The sequence below is a fragment of the Odontomachus brunneus genome, unplaced genomic scaffold (genome assembly GCF_010583005.1).
Source record: "Odontomachus brunneus isolate Ranch 3 - 2012 unplaced genomic scaffold, Obru_v1 Obru_scaffold_072, whole genome shotgun sequence".
Lineage (NCBI taxonomy): Eukaryota > Metazoa > Arthropoda > Insecta > Hymenoptera > Formicidae > Odontomachus > Odontomachus brunneus.
In genome coordinates this window covers 211,195-229,516 of record NW_022639522.1, presented here as the reverse complement: position 1 = coordinate 229,516, position 18,322 = coordinate 211,195, and the positions used below count along the sequence as shown (strand labels likewise).

Sequence of the window (18,322 nt, the reverse complement as noted above, 5' to 3'; positions counted from 1 at the left end):
CTCTCTCTCTCTCTCTCTCTCTCTCTCTCTCTCTCTCTCTCTCTCTCTCTCTCTCTCTCACTTCCTCTTCCGAATATTCTAAAAATAAAAATAATTATAACCAATTGTTTTTACTATTTTGACAAGCTTTGTTGATTGCTTCTTATCACGGAATGTTCATGATGACGACGTGATTTTACGGTGGTTACGCCCATCGCGCGATATCCAAGGATAAGCAATATTGCTTTCCCGGAAAGAATCTCAATCGACAGACATGCCGTTCTCTTCGTCGCGACGAGTGAGTTAGAAAGAACGCAGCAAGATAAGTTCAAAGAAGTAGGTAGTGTACCCGAAGAAAAATGATATTGCCATAGACAGAGATTCTGTAAAATAAAGTCCGATAATGTCTTTCAAGTTTCAATTTCTTCCTTTCACAAACTCCCAAATGATAATCTATTCACTTATCGCACCTATTTATCGCAGCTACTTGTAAAAGATTCTAATACATTCGACTTTTTAATTTATGAAATGAGGTGTATAAAAAAATGAGTATAGCGTAGAGAAAACATTAAGTAAGTTTTTCTCACCGGCTCATTCGCCATTCACATTCAGACGTGTTGCTGAAGTATGTTTTTCAAGCGTCGCGATTAAAGTTGTTTGACTTGACACATTTGAGCGTTTCCGTCTCCAATCACCACCAACTAGTTTGGAAGATATACCTTGATCACGAGGTTTCGAGTAGTGTGCGTCGTGTATCTTCACCGCGGTACCGTTACGAACTGTACATGTTAATTGACGCTTCGTTTCTTAGGTGTAACGACGCGCTGCCAGGCCAAGTATCGTCGTCGGTCTTTAGAGCCTCGTGTCTCACTGAATTCCAGCCGACATCGTTAAATTAAAATAATAATGCGCTTTTTTAATTCGCATTGAGCCGGCTTATAATTCACTTGTCACTTACGGCGCTTAACCGCGTTACAGCGAATACTGGTAGACCGGTGTGTTTCGCCACAACGATATTTCACTGGATACATCGAACATATCTTAAAGTACACGAGCGATTCTCTCAAAATTAATATAAAATTTCGAGAAATTGAAGTTGATAAAATCGAAACACGCGCGATGAAATACGAGTCGTAACGGAATCATTATCGCACATAGCGGAGATTCTCTGCTTGATAAGAATTGCGATTGGAACTTGTATTTGAGAAAAATCCTTCGGTTATCAGAACAAAAGCACGTTTGCTGTTTGACGATTGTTAGGGAAATAAATCTTCTCGTCATTTGTCACTTTAACAAACAATTCTCGTCTATTTAGGTTAGATTAAGATAGTTGTGTCTTACAGAAATGTTGCTTATTGAAAGTAACAAATCATTTGTTCCTACTACTACGGGGCCATTTGCTACGTCAACAAACCATTTGCTGCGCGTACCACTATCTTGTTAAATTAGTGAAAGTTTTTTTCTCAGTGTGTATTTCATCTCAATTGATTATCACTTCTTTATAATTCCTAATGTCGTATAATTTGAGTATCCTTCAAGATTGCGCCAAGATTACGCCAAGTGGGTCTAAGGAACATAGAATTACCGACTTTCAATTCTTCTGCGAGAAAGATTGCAAATTCGTCGAGAAGTGGGAGAAATGAGACGTGGGAGAAACCGCTCGGCAGATAACAACTGTCAATCAAATACTAGACACACGCGAGACGTGTTTGTCAATCGCGAAGTAACGAGGCTTCCGTCACGATAAGAGAAAGGAAGAGAGGAAGAATGTGGGAGCAAACTTAATTTCCCACAGACATGTGGATTCGTGATCGGCAGAATATATTTTTATTTATTTTTTTCCTTTTTCTTTCAATACACGCGACGCGACGCAGTGTTCCAGGCGAGCGAAATGCACGCTCGTCAAGAATGGTGATTGTCGATAATGCGGTATACCGCTGACTTTCTCCGTTCGCGCGCGCTTTTCCAACAGGACGGTGTGTTTGAGAAAAGTCAGGAAAGAGAAACAAAGAATACGCGATGTGCAAAGAATCCCGTTCGCGTCGCATTCCTCGCCTGTAAACTGGAAACGGCGGTTTACGACAAGAGAAGAAAAAGAGAAGAAAGAAGGCTACTTTTTCTCCCGTTCCGCGGACGGTCTCTTCGAATTGTTCACCGCATTTAAAATCCAGGATTCAGTTAACGAGATCAACGGTACATTTTTCAAGTTTTAATCACATCGCACGCGATGGCGCGTGACGCTAATACGCGCCACGCGAATAATTGCATCGACCGAGTGATTATACGGGTGAACGCGTAATTATAGTGTTGTCCGAATTCTTTTTTTTCACAAGCGCGTGTCGTTTTTTCACGAATCTAGACTGAAATCTATAAAGGCTTCTCTCAACTACTCGAGCTACTACGTAAGGTTTTCATGGATAATGCAGCCATTTTCTCATCGGACTGATCCTTTTCCTCTCGAAAGATCAGAGAGACGCGTCACTCGTACACGCCCTTGCGCCTTCTCCTTCTCGCGATACGTAATCACGCGTTATATGCGGAAACTCGTAACAGTGTTTCGCTTCAACGGTCCGACATGGTATAACGAAGCGTCGCACTTATTATCAGTGTCACTTTGCGCAACGTTCACGTCTACGTCGAGAGAGTGACATCAGTCGCTGCCTCACGGAAAAGAAAAATGTTCGGTTGGACTAAGCAATTTCTGGCAAAATATGAACGAATCAGAAAATTCCGGTTATTGTCAGAATTCTGTCCAAGTTAATCTTGTTGACTTAAACAAAATGTTGGTAACTTCAACTGAAATTTCTGGTTTGTTCATATTATACCAGAAATTCACTATTCAAATCCTATGTGCACAATTTTGCACAACAATTTTGAAGCCTTGTAAAATCATTATTTTTGTGAATTATGCCTCTACGATCTCTGAGTAGAAAATTCGGAAAATTCAATAAATATGGATTTTTTTTATATTTCTATTTTTATTAAACCCTCACCACTAATAACCAATGTGTAAATATTTTTTTATATTATGAGAAATAAATCGGGTCTGAAGGGTTAATCCAACCAAACTTTTCTTTTCGTGTGTCTCGATAATATATATTCGGTATTCACCTGACTTGACTGTTACTTTCTTCCAGGACTGGCAGCCTAACGTGCAACGCCAGAGGAAGTTGGCAGGGTGACCTACCGTTTTGCGGTGAGTATTCAGTTTCGCATTAATAAAACCGGGAAATAACGACCGACGACAGAAAAATTGCGACGATTGGATTCGGAATCGAAAGGAATTTTTGAAATACGAAACACATTTAACGATTTGTCAACGTTTACACGCGCCGGAACTTGGCATTTCAGAGTCGCTTTCGAAAAATAACTTATCAGCGTTCAAATAAACACACGTGGCGTAATGATAGCGAAAGTCCATTAATATTCTTGAGTCGTACTCTTAAAGTCTATTCTCGAAGACTGTAAATCGCAATTTAAATCATGGAAGCTGTCACAAAACTAATGCAAATAACAAGAGATTAATTAGATTACTTCCTGGGAAAAGAGCGGTAAACATACAAATTATCTAAAAAAAAAATATTATAGTATTAAAACGAATTAAATACGACGATTCTCGAAAGGTTGTTGCACCTTAACTACGCAACTTCTCTCGCATGACTATGAAAAATGCAGAAATAATTAATTTGTTTAATCAGCAGCTTAATCGTCGGAGGCAATTCTGTCGATGATTAATAAACGCACGGTAATTAGATCGATATGTGTCTCACCGCCATCGATCAACTTTTAATGCCCGCAATTTGTAACATCCGTTTTAATTATGCATCTTTATAATTCACCTGACGTATTCGCATCCGTTTGCCATCAAGCGAGTGCATGGCACTCGACTTTCTCCGTCGAACGAAATCTGCCGGTTCGTTTTCGTGATACGACTGGAAGACGCGAACGCAAGAGGTCGTCGAACGAGAATCGCATTTTCGTCGGGGGACACCAAAGCGCCTGCCTTAAAATGCCAATCAAGCCACTTTCCCTCGCTTTATACAGAGTGTCCCGAAATTATCGCCTATCCTGCCAATGTGGGCGCAAAAAGGCAAATTCATGGCAACAGTAGGTTTTATTACAACGAGATATTTTTTTATTTTTGACACCGAAACTCGAAGAATTTTGATCACATTGTCGCGAAATGGAAATTATGAACCAATTAATCATGGATGCTCGTAGGTGACGAAGAGACTATGAGAGTAATGCGACATTGCATGCCGTGAAAGGCGCTCGTTCGTTCGCAATACGTGAGACTTCGGCAACGAGCGTTATCCAGCGAATAATACTTGATTCGCGACGATCGATCTTTTGTAAATTGCCGCGTTATTGCGCGATTACGGCAAAAAAGCCGTTCCGGTCTTCACGAGACTTTCCCTGCGATACGTAAAAAGTCGCCTGACTCGGAGCCACAAGAAAACATATAATTGTCATTGTTCAACGGTAGCGGAACGATCCGCGCCATTTCCGCGGAATAACGGCAACGGGTCGTAGCGAATCGTGACGTGGATTGCTTTCGGAGACGAAACATGCAACGGAGAGGAAACGTCAATACACGACGCGGAGAAACAACGGCGATGATAAACCGATGCCGGGTGACAACTAATCATCGACGGCAATCAACGTTATTGTCGAACGCATCCTGCCATTGAGTTGGGGCTTTGTTACTTAACTGTCGACACCATCGATGATTAAAGACCGGTTAGATCGTGATTAGTGAGCGACGACAAGCTTTATTAACTCATCAGAAATAATTGACCAACAATTAAGTGTTAATTAAGTGTTAGGAGAAGTTCATAAAAATTAAGCGAACATATCAACACTCTGAATTGCAAAGCGAATTGACGCGCCGTTTTAGAGGCTGAGTACAATAAAAGGAATAAGGAATAGAGAATCGAGAATAGAGAACAGGAAACGGAGAATAGGGAACAGTTCAATATTAAAACATGAAATCTAATTCATCAACATAGAATAGAGGAACAGAGGAATAGAGGAATAGAGAAATAGAGGAATAGCGTTATTTCTTGTTTTTAGTATTCCTTATTTTCAGTTCCCTGTTCCTTATTCCTTTTATTGTGCTCAGCCCTTTATTCAAAAGGAGAGAGGGGGTGAAATTGCTAGAGAGCACAAATCTCGGAAGAATATCTAGATTATACTAACACGCTTGTAACTTTCTTCTTGACTAAACTGTAACAGAATAAATATTGTGACAGGTACGAACGTCGGTTTCCGTAAACCGACAAATCAATCGACTACCGTGAGGGGTGGGAACGCAAATCATGGCAACGACGGCGACTTCAGCACGGAACACGACGGGAAAAGATGCACAGAAACCCAAAGTGAACCAAGCCCCTGGTGGAGGGTCGACCTCCTTAAGCCGTACTCCGTCAAGATCGTCCGAGTGACGACACGAGGCTGCTGCGGTAAACTTCCGCGTCATAAAGAACGTTATTACACTCACAGTCGAGGCTTAAAACGCGCACGAAATTCACGTCTGCTTGTTTGCGTTGTTCTTCAAGTTTGTCCCAACTTGTTTCCACCCGATATAATCCTGAATTTTAACACTTATTTAACATTCACGTTCGTATTCGCGTGAATCTTAAGCACGTTTCAGCTATTTTGCTAAGAAATCTTTCCCCACGAAAGGGGACAGATAAATCTGTCTGAATTCAAGACAAACTTGAAGAAAGATAGCTTAACTTTGAGCCTACAAGAATATTCTATCTTAACTGGTTTCCACACCGTACAACCGTAAGCTCGTTTTAAGACCCGATTGTAACTGCGGTTAGCCGGAGGAATGACTTATCGATTGCTATGGTAGGTCATCAGCCTCTTCAGGATATCGAGATAAGAGTGGGCAACAGCAGCGCTGATTTGCAGCGCAATCCGCTGTGCGCCTGGTTCCCCGGGACTATCGGTGAGTGCTGCGAAACGATCACGAAGCGTTAACGAGAAAACATTCAGAAATTAGATCTCTGAAATTAGAACTCATCCGTGCAAAAGATACTCCAATATCCGACGTATCGATCGAATTTCCAAAAAATTATTTAAGAACAATTAGAGAAAAGGAAATATCTGTTGTTCATTTCGAGTTATTCCGCGTACAACATGCACAATCGATCGGAAGAACCGGTTCTGAATGTTTTTCTTTGAACAATTACGATGAATCTATCACTGATGAATCGAACTCGCAGAGGAGGGTATCACGAAGACCTTCGTCTGTGCCAGAGCACTGGTGGGCCAGTACGTTTTTCTGCAGCTCGTAGGCGTCGAGGGTAGCCTGAGTCTCTGCGAGGTGGAAGTCTTCGCTACGGATGGTAAGCTCAGAGAGCTCCCGTTAAGAAGAAAACAATAAACCTCGTGTTCGACTTTCATTCTAACGAGTAATAACGCAAATAATGTTGTAAGAAGAATATAATATCTCTGATGAAAAGTAAGAAATGATAGAAACTTGGGAAATCGCGTCTTGAATCTTCTTTCGACGAGTGCGGAACGATCGCGCCTTCCAAAGTGTCGCCTCCTGAGAAAAATATTGCCGAATGTTCGCAGAATTCTCGATAGACAGGTGCGCGCATGCCGGCACGCCCGCCGACGCCGACTTGACAGCCTTCAACTCCACGTGTTACGAATTCGTGGTGAAGAAAGGCGGTTCGTTTCAAGAGGCGAGGAACTACTGCAGAGAGCGCGGAGGTGATCTCGTTCACGGCTTCAAGGTTCTCATAATTTACTTCTAAATATAATTTTCAAACAGCTTTTCGAACGATAGACACTATCGTTATTAGAAGAATATTATACCGGCAATCTTTGAAAAACATTCTTAATATTATATACAATATATCAAAAAGAGATTTTTTCTTTCTCTCACAGGCAGATTTAACGAAAGATTTTATGTCGCAGGGCATATCTCCTACGTTCATCCTGAACAACCTGGAGAGGCGGAAGGACAAGCTGAAGACCCAGTTGGTCTGGATCGGAGCCCAGAAGGAGCCGCAAATCACCGCGCGGACGTGGCGATGGGTGGACGGTAAGTCGACGAGCGGAAATGGTCGGCGAAATTTCGGCGAGATGGGCAGATTTTTCCTATTATTAATCGCGAGCTGGAACGATCGCCCCGTGGGAATCGTGCCGGCGCGAGGGCGGAGTTGAGTAACCCAGGGTGAGATTCGGCGATTCGACTGTTGAATCGCGCGGCAATTATCCGTCAATTACAGGACAATCGTTATTTCGGAAGGGCAATTTTGCAAATCCGTAACAGGGAGCCTTGGTCGAGAGGAGGACGACGGTCACGTTTCGCGCGCGAGCGCGCGCGATGAGCCAATCGGGCTATCATGTAATCGTCAGAACAAATGGTATCGCGCCGAATCGTTACGAGATTGCGAAGCGAAGCATCCCGGTAATAAATAGAACGTGAAAGTTATGACCGTGTCGAAATCAGCAGGAAATTACGTCTGTCGACGTGCGGTCGATGTCAATTAATAATTACTTTTATCAGTGCAGTCTCATCCATCATCAGAACACCCAGCGGAACACACGGCCGATAATACTCGTTGATAACGCGACAAGGCAAACTGACGATGAACGATCCCGAGAAATATGACATCTCACCTGTGAGAGATGTGAATTTGTCTCGCGTCAGATTCGGAATTAATCGCGGTATAAGTTGCACAACGACAAATTCAGTTATCATCATCTGACAGAATCTAAAATATTGTGTAATCCTATCAGAAAAAGTGCGTGTTAACTAAATCTCGAATGTATCGAAGTGGGTGAAGCCTCTTTTCCGCGACGCTAATTGGCCGTCTCGATCCCAGTTGAATTCGTGCCGCTTGCAGCTGTTAGCCGCGGTGACAGATCAAGTTGTGTTGTTCGCGTCATATAAATTTGATATTTATTGTAATCCCAGCAAACACAATGTTACATGTATATGTATATAAAATATGTAAATATGTAAATAATAAATAAATTTATATGTTAAATGTTTTCCAGCTTCTAATGGTTTTTTTACTGGAAACATCATAAATTTTCGTTGCTTACAGTTTTCGAAAATTTTGTTCGCAATAAGAAAAAGTTAAGGACAAACAGTAAGAACTAGCACAATCATATATCAAATAGTCAATTTAGAAAAAAGGGAAAGTTCTTTTATTCACTGTCATCACTCTATTTACTGCTTAAAGTTTACCACTTATATCGCATAAAACTATTCACACAAGAACAATGTTATCTTTTTCAAGATTGAGTTTTGTCGAAGATATAATACATTCTAATCTCAAAGAATTCAGTATTCTGTATTCAGACGGAGAGAACATTTATGTTTGAGAAAAAAGGAATTCTTCTCAAGCAGTAAATCCCACAATGGCAGTAAATAAAAAAACTCTCCTTTTTTTCTAAATTGACTATTTGAAATATGTTTGTATTAGCTCTATGTATGTTACATGTAACATACATGTTAGTTGTAATTTCTTACTCAACAAACAATATAACTGTTATATAATATACGTGTTATATAACAGTTATATTGTTGAATAGGAAATTACAACTAACATGTATGTTATATGTAACATTGTGTTTGCTGGGAATATAATTTATAAAAACGAGTATTGTAATATAAATTGTAAATAGTACAACGAAAAGGCTAAAGTGGCGCGCGCGAAGCGCGCGCTATGTGGTGTTCTAGTATGTTTAAAAAGACAATCGTGTAAAACTATAGCAATTACACGTACAGAAAGAACATTCTAACAGATCTCTCGTAATGTGGGAATAATGATCGAGAAATGCAGGTGTGTGCTGAAAAATTAATGAGAATATTAAAGTAAAGTAGGTCGACTATTTCAGGCGAAATCGTGCAGAGACCATCCTGGGGCAAAGACCAACCGAACAACTACAACGGCGAGCAAAACTGCGTTGTGCTGGACGGAGGTCGCGGCTGGCTCTGGAATGACGTCGGCTGCAATCTCGACTACCTTCACTGGATCTGCCAGAACAGTAAGCGCCGGGAATTTTGCTTTCGAAACAGCTCAGTCGCCAATTTAAAAAAAAAAAAAAAAAAGAAATAAAGAAAACGAATCTCGCGCGAGAACGTCTCTCGTAAAAATACGATCGTAAAAGTTTGCCAAATTGTCCGTAGGACCGCCGACCTGCGGCAGCCCTGAGAAATCGGAGAACACCACGATCGTGGGCAACAAAAGAACGATAGGCTCCACGATAGAGTACGTCTGTCCGGACGGTTATATGCTAGTCGGATCGAAAAGCAGAATGTGTGGACCGAGCGGTTTCTGGAGCGGCGAAGTGCCCACATGCAAATGTAAGTGCTGTTTTGCGGTACTTCAAGAAAGTCAACGTTCGTGTTAGCTTTATTGTCCAGCCAAGGCAGTCACATTTATTGCCTCTGTCCTGACGTGACAAGTGCGGCAGCCTATCTCTCTAATATCTATCATTGCCATCAAGTGTCGAGAATCAGAGAGAATGAAACTTAAATATCTCTATATATATAAAAGAGAATGTCTGTCTGTCTGTTTCTTATACATCACTAAACTCTTTGACTGATCTGAACCAAATTTTGCATAGTTATTCTCTAGGGAATATTCTTGCGGAATATATAGACTATATAAGAAACTTAGACATTCCATCTCTCCCCGATTTCGTCCTTTTGACACTTTGTGATAACGCCAAGTAGCTTCAGCTATAATTGAATATAATTTTCTACTCTAGACCTGTTGCGTATAATATACGATACTCACGCGCGATACTCACGCGATACGATATCGCGAAGATTGCATTGCGTTATAAGAATCACTTCATAACTTTCATGGGATCTAACTATGTTAATTTGATTTCAACAGTAAATTTTGTTCACGCGATTTGCAGACGTCCTACAAACGTTATCGCGAAAATTAAGCGAAACTCCAAAAGATTTATGATGGATGAAAGGTCTTTCAAATCGCGTAGTCTGGGTAGTTTCGCGTATCAGACGGCTTTAATTCTCGGGCTATACACGCGACGTGAATACGATTCGTCACGCGTGACCTCCGTCATCTTCCGAATATTTTTACAGTCGTCGACTGCGGCGCACTACCGGATCTGGAGAACGGCGCCATCACGCTATTGGAAGGCAGGACTACGCACGGTGCTCTCGCGGATTATGTCTGCAAGGAGAACTACACGCTGGTAGGCGACACGAGACGAAGATGCGGCGACGGTGGCATCTGGAGCGGACATCAGCCACAGTGCTTGTGTAAATAAAGTGCATGCTTTGCATTCGAATGGCAAGCGACTCGAGACCCTTTCGCCCCGTGTTATTATAAATGCTCAATTTCAACGTTTGCAAAGCTTGGACATTTGGATATTCGAGTATCTAAATAAAAAGTGAACGATCACCCGCGCGATATATAAGGATGTTTTTATATATTTCAATATTAATAAACAATTAAATCAAATATTAATAAATTCAACATTAATAAACTCGACACGTAAATCAAATTTCACCGCAAGTAAAAAAAATGGTAAGATTAATTAGATCATAAATGTTGATGCAAATTAGATCAACAATTATCAAGTTTCTTCTGTTTATTCTGCCGCGGTGCGTACGCATAATAGTCTTTGATTGTATATATCTCCACGTATTAGCGTTAATTAAAAAAAAATTTCACGTTAGTGAGTTAAGAAGTCGCGTTTCTAACGTATGACGTGCCGCTCCTACCGATACGATTACACAGCTAATTACTTTTCAGTCGACTGGTGTCCCGAGCCGCCGGAAGTGAACGGTGGCGTCGTGACAACTACCGGAAGGAGAGCAGGCTCTACCGCCACTTACTCCTGCCAAAACGGATTTATTTTGTTTGGGGATAATGTAAGTCCGCTCGTGTTTTTTTTAATACTGTCATTTCTAACATTACAGTGTTTTTCCTTCTTGCGTTTTGTTTCGCATTTCTATAAATTAACCTTTGAACTTCGTTCATTCATTAATTCGTAATTGCAATTCTTCGATCGACCACCAAGGTCCTCACCTGCAGTATCGGCGGTGAGTGGTCCGGCAAGGTGCCGCAATGTCGATTCGTCGATTGTGGAACTCCGGCCCAAATCGAGTTCGGTACCATCGTTCTAATCAACGGCACGACTACAGTGGGCAGCCTGGCCTCCTACACTTGTCAAGAGGACCATTGGTTGGTCGGCGAAGGGAAGCAAGTGTGCACCAAGGAGGGCAAGTGGAGTCACGACACGCCGTCGTGCGAATGTAAGGATAATTTCACTGAAGATTTCGCGTGAAAAGTAATATTCGTCGAGAAGCACGAAGTTTTCGCTATGCGAGACGTAGAATTTAAAGACCATTGCCCTATCTAACAAAATGTTCACGTAAAGAATAATAATTCACAGAGCAGATTACATTTTTCATGAGAATAATTCAATGCCTATCGCTTCTTCTGTTTAAAATTTTACACGGCAAATTACTTGATATCTGCGCATCTTTTTACAGTAATTACGTGCGAGGAACCCGAAGTGCCCACGGGAGGTTATGTGGTAGGATACGACTTAAACGTGCACAGTGCTATCGAATATCACTGCGATGTGGGCTACTTGCTGCACGGCGAAGCAAGGCACTCGTGCGGCAAAGACGGAGAGTGGACGGGAGAAGTGCCGAGTTGCGAGTGTGAGTCACGTCGTATCTCTTTCTCTCATCGAAATCAGAAATGACATAATCACTGCGAATTATGAAAGGAGCGATTTACGCGATCAAGGTCATATTCGCGCCATGGCAGACCTTTACTTTGAACGAAATATTACCTTTCAAAACATTCCGGAACTTGTTGATGTTCAATTAGAAGAATTATATTTCGAAAATTATCAATTATTATGACTTGACAATGCCAACTACTTTTAAGATTGTGTTGACTGGAATAATTATCGCGCAGACATTGATTGCGGCAAGGTTCTTCCGGTTCTAAACGGCGCCGTGGAATACGCGAACGGAACGACTCATCTTGGCAGCGAAATCACATACAGCTGTACGAGAAATTACCGACTAAACGGTGTATCCAGAAGATATTGCCTGGACAACGGTCAATGGAGCGACGCAACTCCAAAATGCGAAGGTAATTGCTTCGGGAGAGGTCGTTAAACGCAAGTTGAACAAAGGAGGAACCTTTATAGAGGGAGTTCCGCGACCGCTCGAGGATTATTTTATATTTATATTTTCTTATGTATTTTTTTTCATAGAAACCGAAAATCATCATGTTTTACGAAAAAAATACATAAGAAAATATAAATATAAAACGATCCCCGAGCGGTCGCAGAATTCCCTCTCTCTCTCTCTCTCTCTCTCTCTCTCTCTCTCTCTCTCTCTCTCTCTATAAAGGTTATACTTTCCTTTAAAATTCTTAAAAGCGACATTAACAGGAAAGATACTTAGGTTCCCGTTTTAAACAGAGTTTGTAAAATACGTGGTTGAGTTTATATAATACAATTTCAAAATTGGTTTAACATACGATGTATTTTTATAGAAACTTTCAGAAAATTCTATATGCACTATAAAAATTTCAACATGAATTTCTCCTAATTACACGTCGTATTTTCTATTTAAGTAATGCGATCATGTTACATTCTATTTCAGAGATTCGTTGCCCGGAACCTGTACTAGCGGAACACGGAATCCTTTCGGTAACGGGAAATGATCGGATGTACGGAAGAACACTGATTCGCACCGGAACCGCGGAGAATTCAAATACAGGCGCGACTTCGTACAAAATTGGAGCCCTGGTAAAATATAGATGCGAGAGGGGATACAAGGTGGTCGGCGAGCCTCTGTCCACCTGCGAGGAGAACGGAAAGTGGAGCGGCGAAGTGCCGCAATGCGTCTGTAAGCCTCCAAAGATTATCGAATCCCAACGAAATCGTATCCTAACGAGTCGATTGTGCATTAGATCGTATAAAAATATAACGACTATAATTTTTTAACCACTCAAAACCTTTTAATCTTTTTAATAATAAATAAGTCGAATAATCGATAAGTTTCGTTAGAAATAATGCTATAAAATATTGTAGAAGATTTTTGCAAGACTATGCAATATCGGTCGTTATGTTTCTTTCACGTTGAAAGCACAAAACAAATGTGAAAAATGCGATCAACACATTTTGTTGGCAGATGTCGATTGTGGCAAGCCTGAGCACATTCAACACGGACGTTACACCTTGACATCGAATGCAACGTATTACGGAGCAGCTGCACTTTACGAATGCGACGGTAATTTCGAGCTAGACGGTTTCGCCAGAAGACTGTGTCTTGAAAACGGCACCTGGAGTAGCGACACTCCGGTCTGTCGAGGTAATTAGCTGGATATATTGAACTTCTCAATCACATTCAGAGAAAAAGACGAAATTTCGTGTATCTCGCGCGGTTAAGATGGATAATCATGAACGTTTGATTATGCATAACGCGCAATTTTGCGACAGAAATCCGATGCAGGGACCCGGAGAAAAACGGTGTACTATCGACCCAGGTATTGACCCACAGTGTAGGCGGAGTGGCGCACTACAGCTGCCCACGTGGATTTTACATGGAAGGAAATGAGACAAGAATATGTTTGCAAAATGGATCCTGGAGCGGTACAACACCTGCTTGCTTCTGTAAGGATCTTCTTCCTCATCAACGATATTATTTTCCGTCTTTAACGTTAAAAGTCCTTCTGATTTTTCTCCGAGCATCCCTCTGATAGTATCACGATATTTACCGACCATAGATCAAGTAATCTACCAAAGGTATCGTTGTTACTAGTAAACGCGATTGGAACGATTCAAGATTTATTCGTGGTATCTTTTCAGCGGTCGATTGCAAGCATCCCGGATCGATAGAGAACGGTAGAGTGATTGTAGTGAATGGATCTACGACTTACGGGGGAGCCGCGGAGTATCACTGCTTACCGCAGTACGAGAGGGTCGGCATATTCCTGAGGAAATGCTTGGACACGGGATTCTGGAGTGGCGACGAGCCCAAATGCGAACGTAAATCAACTGAAGATAATGTATTCTTTAGAAATATGTCTAACACTTAACATGTGTCACATCCTAAATGCAAATAATTTCCAAATTCTATCGACTAACTCTCCTGCTTTCCAGGAGATATTCGACAATTCTCTCGTTTTAATAAGAGGAAACACACATACACACAGCTTCAAATCATATATTATTTATTTTAATATCCCGCGGACGTACGACTCCGAGAACAATTAGAAACGTGACAGAAATACCCGATATGATATATGTTATTCGTGTCACAGTGGCAGCGAACGAGGTGGCGGAGGCTCAAGGTGTTGGCACCAGCGTTGGCATCGGAGCTGGTGTTATTATATTTATATTAATCATCCTCGGACTAGTCTATCTCAGGCTGTGAGTATCGTTTCTCGAATAAAATCTATCTCTTTCGAAAATAATTCCAAACCACTCATATTTTAAGATAACCGCATATGAAGCTAATGAACGTATTATTTAATTTTGATTTGGAAATTTGAGCTAATCTCGAACAGGAGGCTCTTTAATCGAGCGCTAAAACATTGATTGATATTTACAGACGAAAAGCTACGCCGGTAAAGAATACTGAAAACGTTCAAGCGGCGGAAAGGAAAGAAGACCAAAATGCCGCGGTTATGTCTTACGCGACGTTGAATGACGGCACGCATAATACCATGTACGAAAACGTCCCCGAGGATGGTCTCTATGATAATCCTTATAGTTTAGGCGGTAACGCGTACAGGTGAGTTACAAAAATATATTACATCGATATATTGTGAAGAGATCCTTATTATAATTATTTAAAAAATACTATGTATCCGAAATTTGGATTTCATTTTCGGTCTCAATATTCCATTTGCTTACTGAATATATTCGGAATAAAAGTGTACAAAGAAGATAAATTATGGGTAATTTAATACAAGCGTAATTTGGCTTTTACTTAAATAATTTCACCGCCATATGGAAATTTTGTCTAATTTCGCGACGTTCGTAACAGGTACGGCGGCCATCCAAGAAGAATGTACGGCAGATCCGGACACTACGAAGCCGAACCGGTTTCCAACAGGAACGGGATCACTATCAACGGAGTGTCTGTGCGATAGCTTGAAATTCCATCGGCCGATTTCGACTTCGCCGGGAATCGAGCGATCGGAGATGACTGTTGTCAATCTCGAAGGATCGTCGCGCAATTCCCGCCGTTTTCGATACGGCGCTCCGTGTACAGAAAACACCCAAGAACTTGTTGTCGTTATTTATGTTACCGCGCGTCGAGAGAGTGGTGACGATTTATGTAAATAATTCGCGTAGCAGCGGAGAAAACACGGACTCGCGCGTTACGACGTCCGAAAGAGTTGCACACTGAGGATGATCGTCCTCTCGACGAGATTTCATCTCCGAGGATCAACTACGTGTACGATTCTGTATATACGATGTATCGATCGTTTAGGTTCACTACTCGCAAACGGAACGTTGTAGCGTAAGTTCACGATCGTGCAAATAAAAAGACCAATGCTCTTGTTTTACTTTACACCACTGTGCGTCGCGTTATCTCGCTCTGTCCTCACAGAATTCCAGAAATCAGGACTGCAAGTTTGTGTTCTTACTTACGTTAATTTAATATCGTTTTAAGTGATAAGTATTTTATATGTGTAATATAAAATATTTTAGAAAGAAACGAGTGTTCGAGATCTTTAATGACGATTCCTCGACGAACTTTGGAGCTGATCCTTTCTTGGCAAAAATATCGAGAGTTCGCTTACTGCCGCCACCATCGCGAGAGATTACAAAACGATTAGTCTCTTTCTCGTGTCCTTATATGGCTGTGAGTCAGCGCGAGACACGTTAATCCAAGTATGGAAGCGATTCTCGATTCAGGGCTGTGATCATTTACAGATCATACCCCAGAAATTTATAAACTGAATATACTCTGTTTATTTCATTAACTATCTAAATTGTCACTAGAAAAATATTCTTTCTTAAAAGCCCGCATAAAATTACACTTTGTTACTAATAATGGTATCATCGATATTCTGCAATTTTTTGTCCTGTCGAATTTTTTCTATTAAGAATTTTTGAAATCTGTTTGTAAGAAAGTATGAATTTAAATTTCACTCAAGAGTCACGTAAATTTCCATGAGAAATGCGAAATATAAAATTTTCCATCATTCTTGATTACTAACGACACAGTATCGTCTCAACATTTTTGCCATTAAAAAAACAACTCAAAATTATTCAAATAAGTCCTAACTGAGTGAGAAATCGACTACTCGCAAACACCTTATGCACAAAATATCTGCACAATCCTGAAACCGACTCTGGCCTGAATATGCTTTCGTGGTTCGCGCCTTTATTCTTCCACGGCCTCCAACAGATGGTGCCAGTTGGCCGGGTGTGGTGAATGACCACAGAGTGACGCGTAACGTGACTCACAGTATACATCGTGAGGTTCAGCTTCGTCCTACTTTCGAGCCTCTGTTTATCAGATCTCCGTCTTTATTCCGTTCAGTCGGGTAAGTACGCTCGTGTTTCTGATTCTCGTTTAATTTGCGAATAATCGAACGAGTCGAACCCTCCCGCGAAACTAAATCCAAATATGTGAAACATCGACAGTTTGACAGTCTTCTTCACGAAGAGCCGCCATTGTCATTCGGCTATAGTTAACACAATTTGAGACATGTGCGATTCGGGAGAATATATAAAGAGTCTTGACAAAACCGAATGAGTCACGTAAATGACTAAATAGCAACGGAATATTGCTTATTTAGGTTATGTGTTGTGGGTAAAAAGTGCTATTGACGTGAAACGTCCATAAACTGGCGCAGTGCCGTAGGTAACAGGCGATACAGTGGAAACGAGGAAAACGAAAGGTGCGAGGAAAAGTAGGACGATTTTAAAGAGATAGGCAAGTGCTCGTACGAGTGTATAAATGTTGCAAATTTTCAAGAAATAATTCTTGAGAAAATGATATTTGTTTCAAATGAAATAGATACTTGTAAATACAAAAGACCAAGGTATAAATTTGTTTTATGTAAGGAGAATTATATTTCATGATATACAGTGTAAGGCACCTAATGTTAGATTCTAAACTATTATTGTTGATTCTAATCTATTATTGTTATATAAAAGGAAAACAGATAAGGAATAAATTATGTGATTGAAAGGGATAAATATTGTTGTCAGCAAACCTTTCTAACCATACAATTTATTCTTTACATATTTTCTTCTAATATAAAAAACAAATATTTTAAAGTTTAACAATAGATGATTCATCCTATATATATATGTGTGTGGATATATTTTATACATAAAACAAATTTAAGTTAGTCATGGGATGAGTAATTCCACATACCACTGTAACAGACTTCTGGAATTTTGTGAGACGTTCCAATCACTGAGCATCGGTTACATTATATTTGTGTTATAATTTCATACTCAACAATTTAAATGCAATATAACATCATGTGTGAAATTATGGTATAAATATAGTGTAACTGATGCTCAGCATTAGCTGAAATGTCTGACAAAGTTCCAAAAGTCTTTATCATACTGGTATGTTTTGCAGGCAGATTTCGCACTCAATGTGAATGCAATATAATACCGTATATTATAGTATGATATTATAGTGATGAAAATTTATTAATATCATAATTAGACTTCTATGTAAACAACACAAATAGGATGATTGGAACTACATGTTTTTGATCAAATATAACTTTAGAAACCCTATCTTGAAAAGACAAAAATGTACATATGGCCAATAGGGAAATTAGTTCAAGTTAGCGATAACATGTTGTGTATAAAACAGAGGGTCATTTGAGCACAAAGAGACCACACCAAGAGAGTAACGACCTATTAGTCGCGCCATCACCCAAGTAGTATTATTTTTATCCCGGTTTCGGTCACGTATATCCTGGATTGATTATCCAGAAATAAACACAGCGATGGTAACTTGGCAACTTGAGTCGCGCGGTCATGATGTTCCTTTTAATTTAAAAAGAACACACCTTTATTTCGCGGTGGATTTATGTTTGAAAAATCACAAGTTTATTTTTTGAGCAAACAATCGATTACTACGCGATGTATGGTCTGTAAATAGATCACATCAAGCACTGTTTACCCTGAAATGTATTAGATGATGCATCGAGTCCAAATTTATTGACTTTATCTCAAAACCAATAGTATACCCTAACTTGTCATAAACCGTCGACTATTTTGATTTCTATTAAAGGAAATACAATTTATTATATATATATATATATATATATATATATATATATATATATATATATATATATATATATATATA

General features: G+C 40.2%; 3 protein-coding genes across 4 annotated transcripts in view; 2 read left to right on the top strand and 1 right to left on the bottom strand.

Annotated features, from left to right (window-relative positions):
* LOC116846932 (sushi, von Willebrand factor type A, EGF and pentraxin domain-containing protein 1) overlaps window positions 1–15,691 on the top strand; it is a 29,864-nt gene extending 14,173 nt beyond the window's left edge. Inside the window, exons 3-22 of the mRNA XM_032821341.1 lie at window positions 3,117–3,175; window positions 5,232–5,441; window positions 5,840–5,935; window positions 6,213–6,335; window positions 6,568–6,731; window positions 6,916–7,042; window positions 8,851–9,000; window positions 9,143–9,319; window positions 10,070–10,249; window positions 10,746–10,864; window positions 11,014–11,248; window positions 11,489–11,662; window positions 11,925–12,104; window positions 12,623–12,868; window positions 13,154–13,333; window positions 13,462–13,635; window positions 13,831–14,010; window positions 14,286–14,394; window positions 14,576–14,758; window positions 15,014–15,691. Of these exons, the coding sequence (XP_032677232.1) occupies window positions 3,117–3,175; window positions 5,232–5,441; window positions 5,840–5,935; window positions 6,213–6,335; window positions 6,568–6,731; window positions 6,916–7,042; window positions 8,851–9,000; window positions 9,143–9,319; window positions 10,070–10,249; window positions 10,746–10,864; window positions 11,014–11,248; window positions 11,489–11,662; window positions 11,925–12,104; window positions 12,623–12,868; window positions 13,154–13,333; window positions 13,462–13,635; window positions 13,831–14,010; window positions 14,286–14,394; window positions 14,576–14,758; window positions 15,014–15,119 (3,172 nt within the window). The 3' untranslated portion in view covers window positions 15,120–15,691. The remainder of the gene's footprint in view (window positions 1–3,116; window positions 3,176–5,231; window positions 5,442–5,839; window positions 5,936–6,212; window positions 6,336–6,567; window positions 6,732–6,915; window positions 7,043–8,850; window positions 9,001–9,142; window positions 9,320–10,069; window positions 10,250–10,745; window positions 10,865–11,013; window positions 11,249–11,488; window positions 11,663–11,924; window positions 12,105–12,622; window positions 12,869–13,153; window positions 13,334–13,461; window positions 13,636–13,830; window positions 14,011–14,285; window positions 14,395–14,575; window positions 14,759–15,013) is intronic.
* Window positions 1–18,322, bottom strand: part of LOC116846942 — a 52,688-nt gene that overhangs the window by 28,177 nt on the left and 6,189 nt on the right. The gene's annotated exons all lie outside the window — the stretch shown is intronic.
* Window positions 16,392–18,322, top strand: part of LOC116846943 (myosin regulatory light chain sqh) — a 4,349-nt gene continuing 2,418 nt past the window's right edge. Inside the window, exon 1 of one of the 2 annotated variants that reach the window (XM_032821387.1) lies at window positions 16,392–16,526. The gene's annotated coding sequence lies outside the window, so the exon portion shown is untranslated. Of the gene's footprint in view, window positions 16,527–16,683; window positions 16,919–18,322 lie in introns of those variants that run through there. The other variant, XM_032821388.1, reaches the window with a different exon arrangement.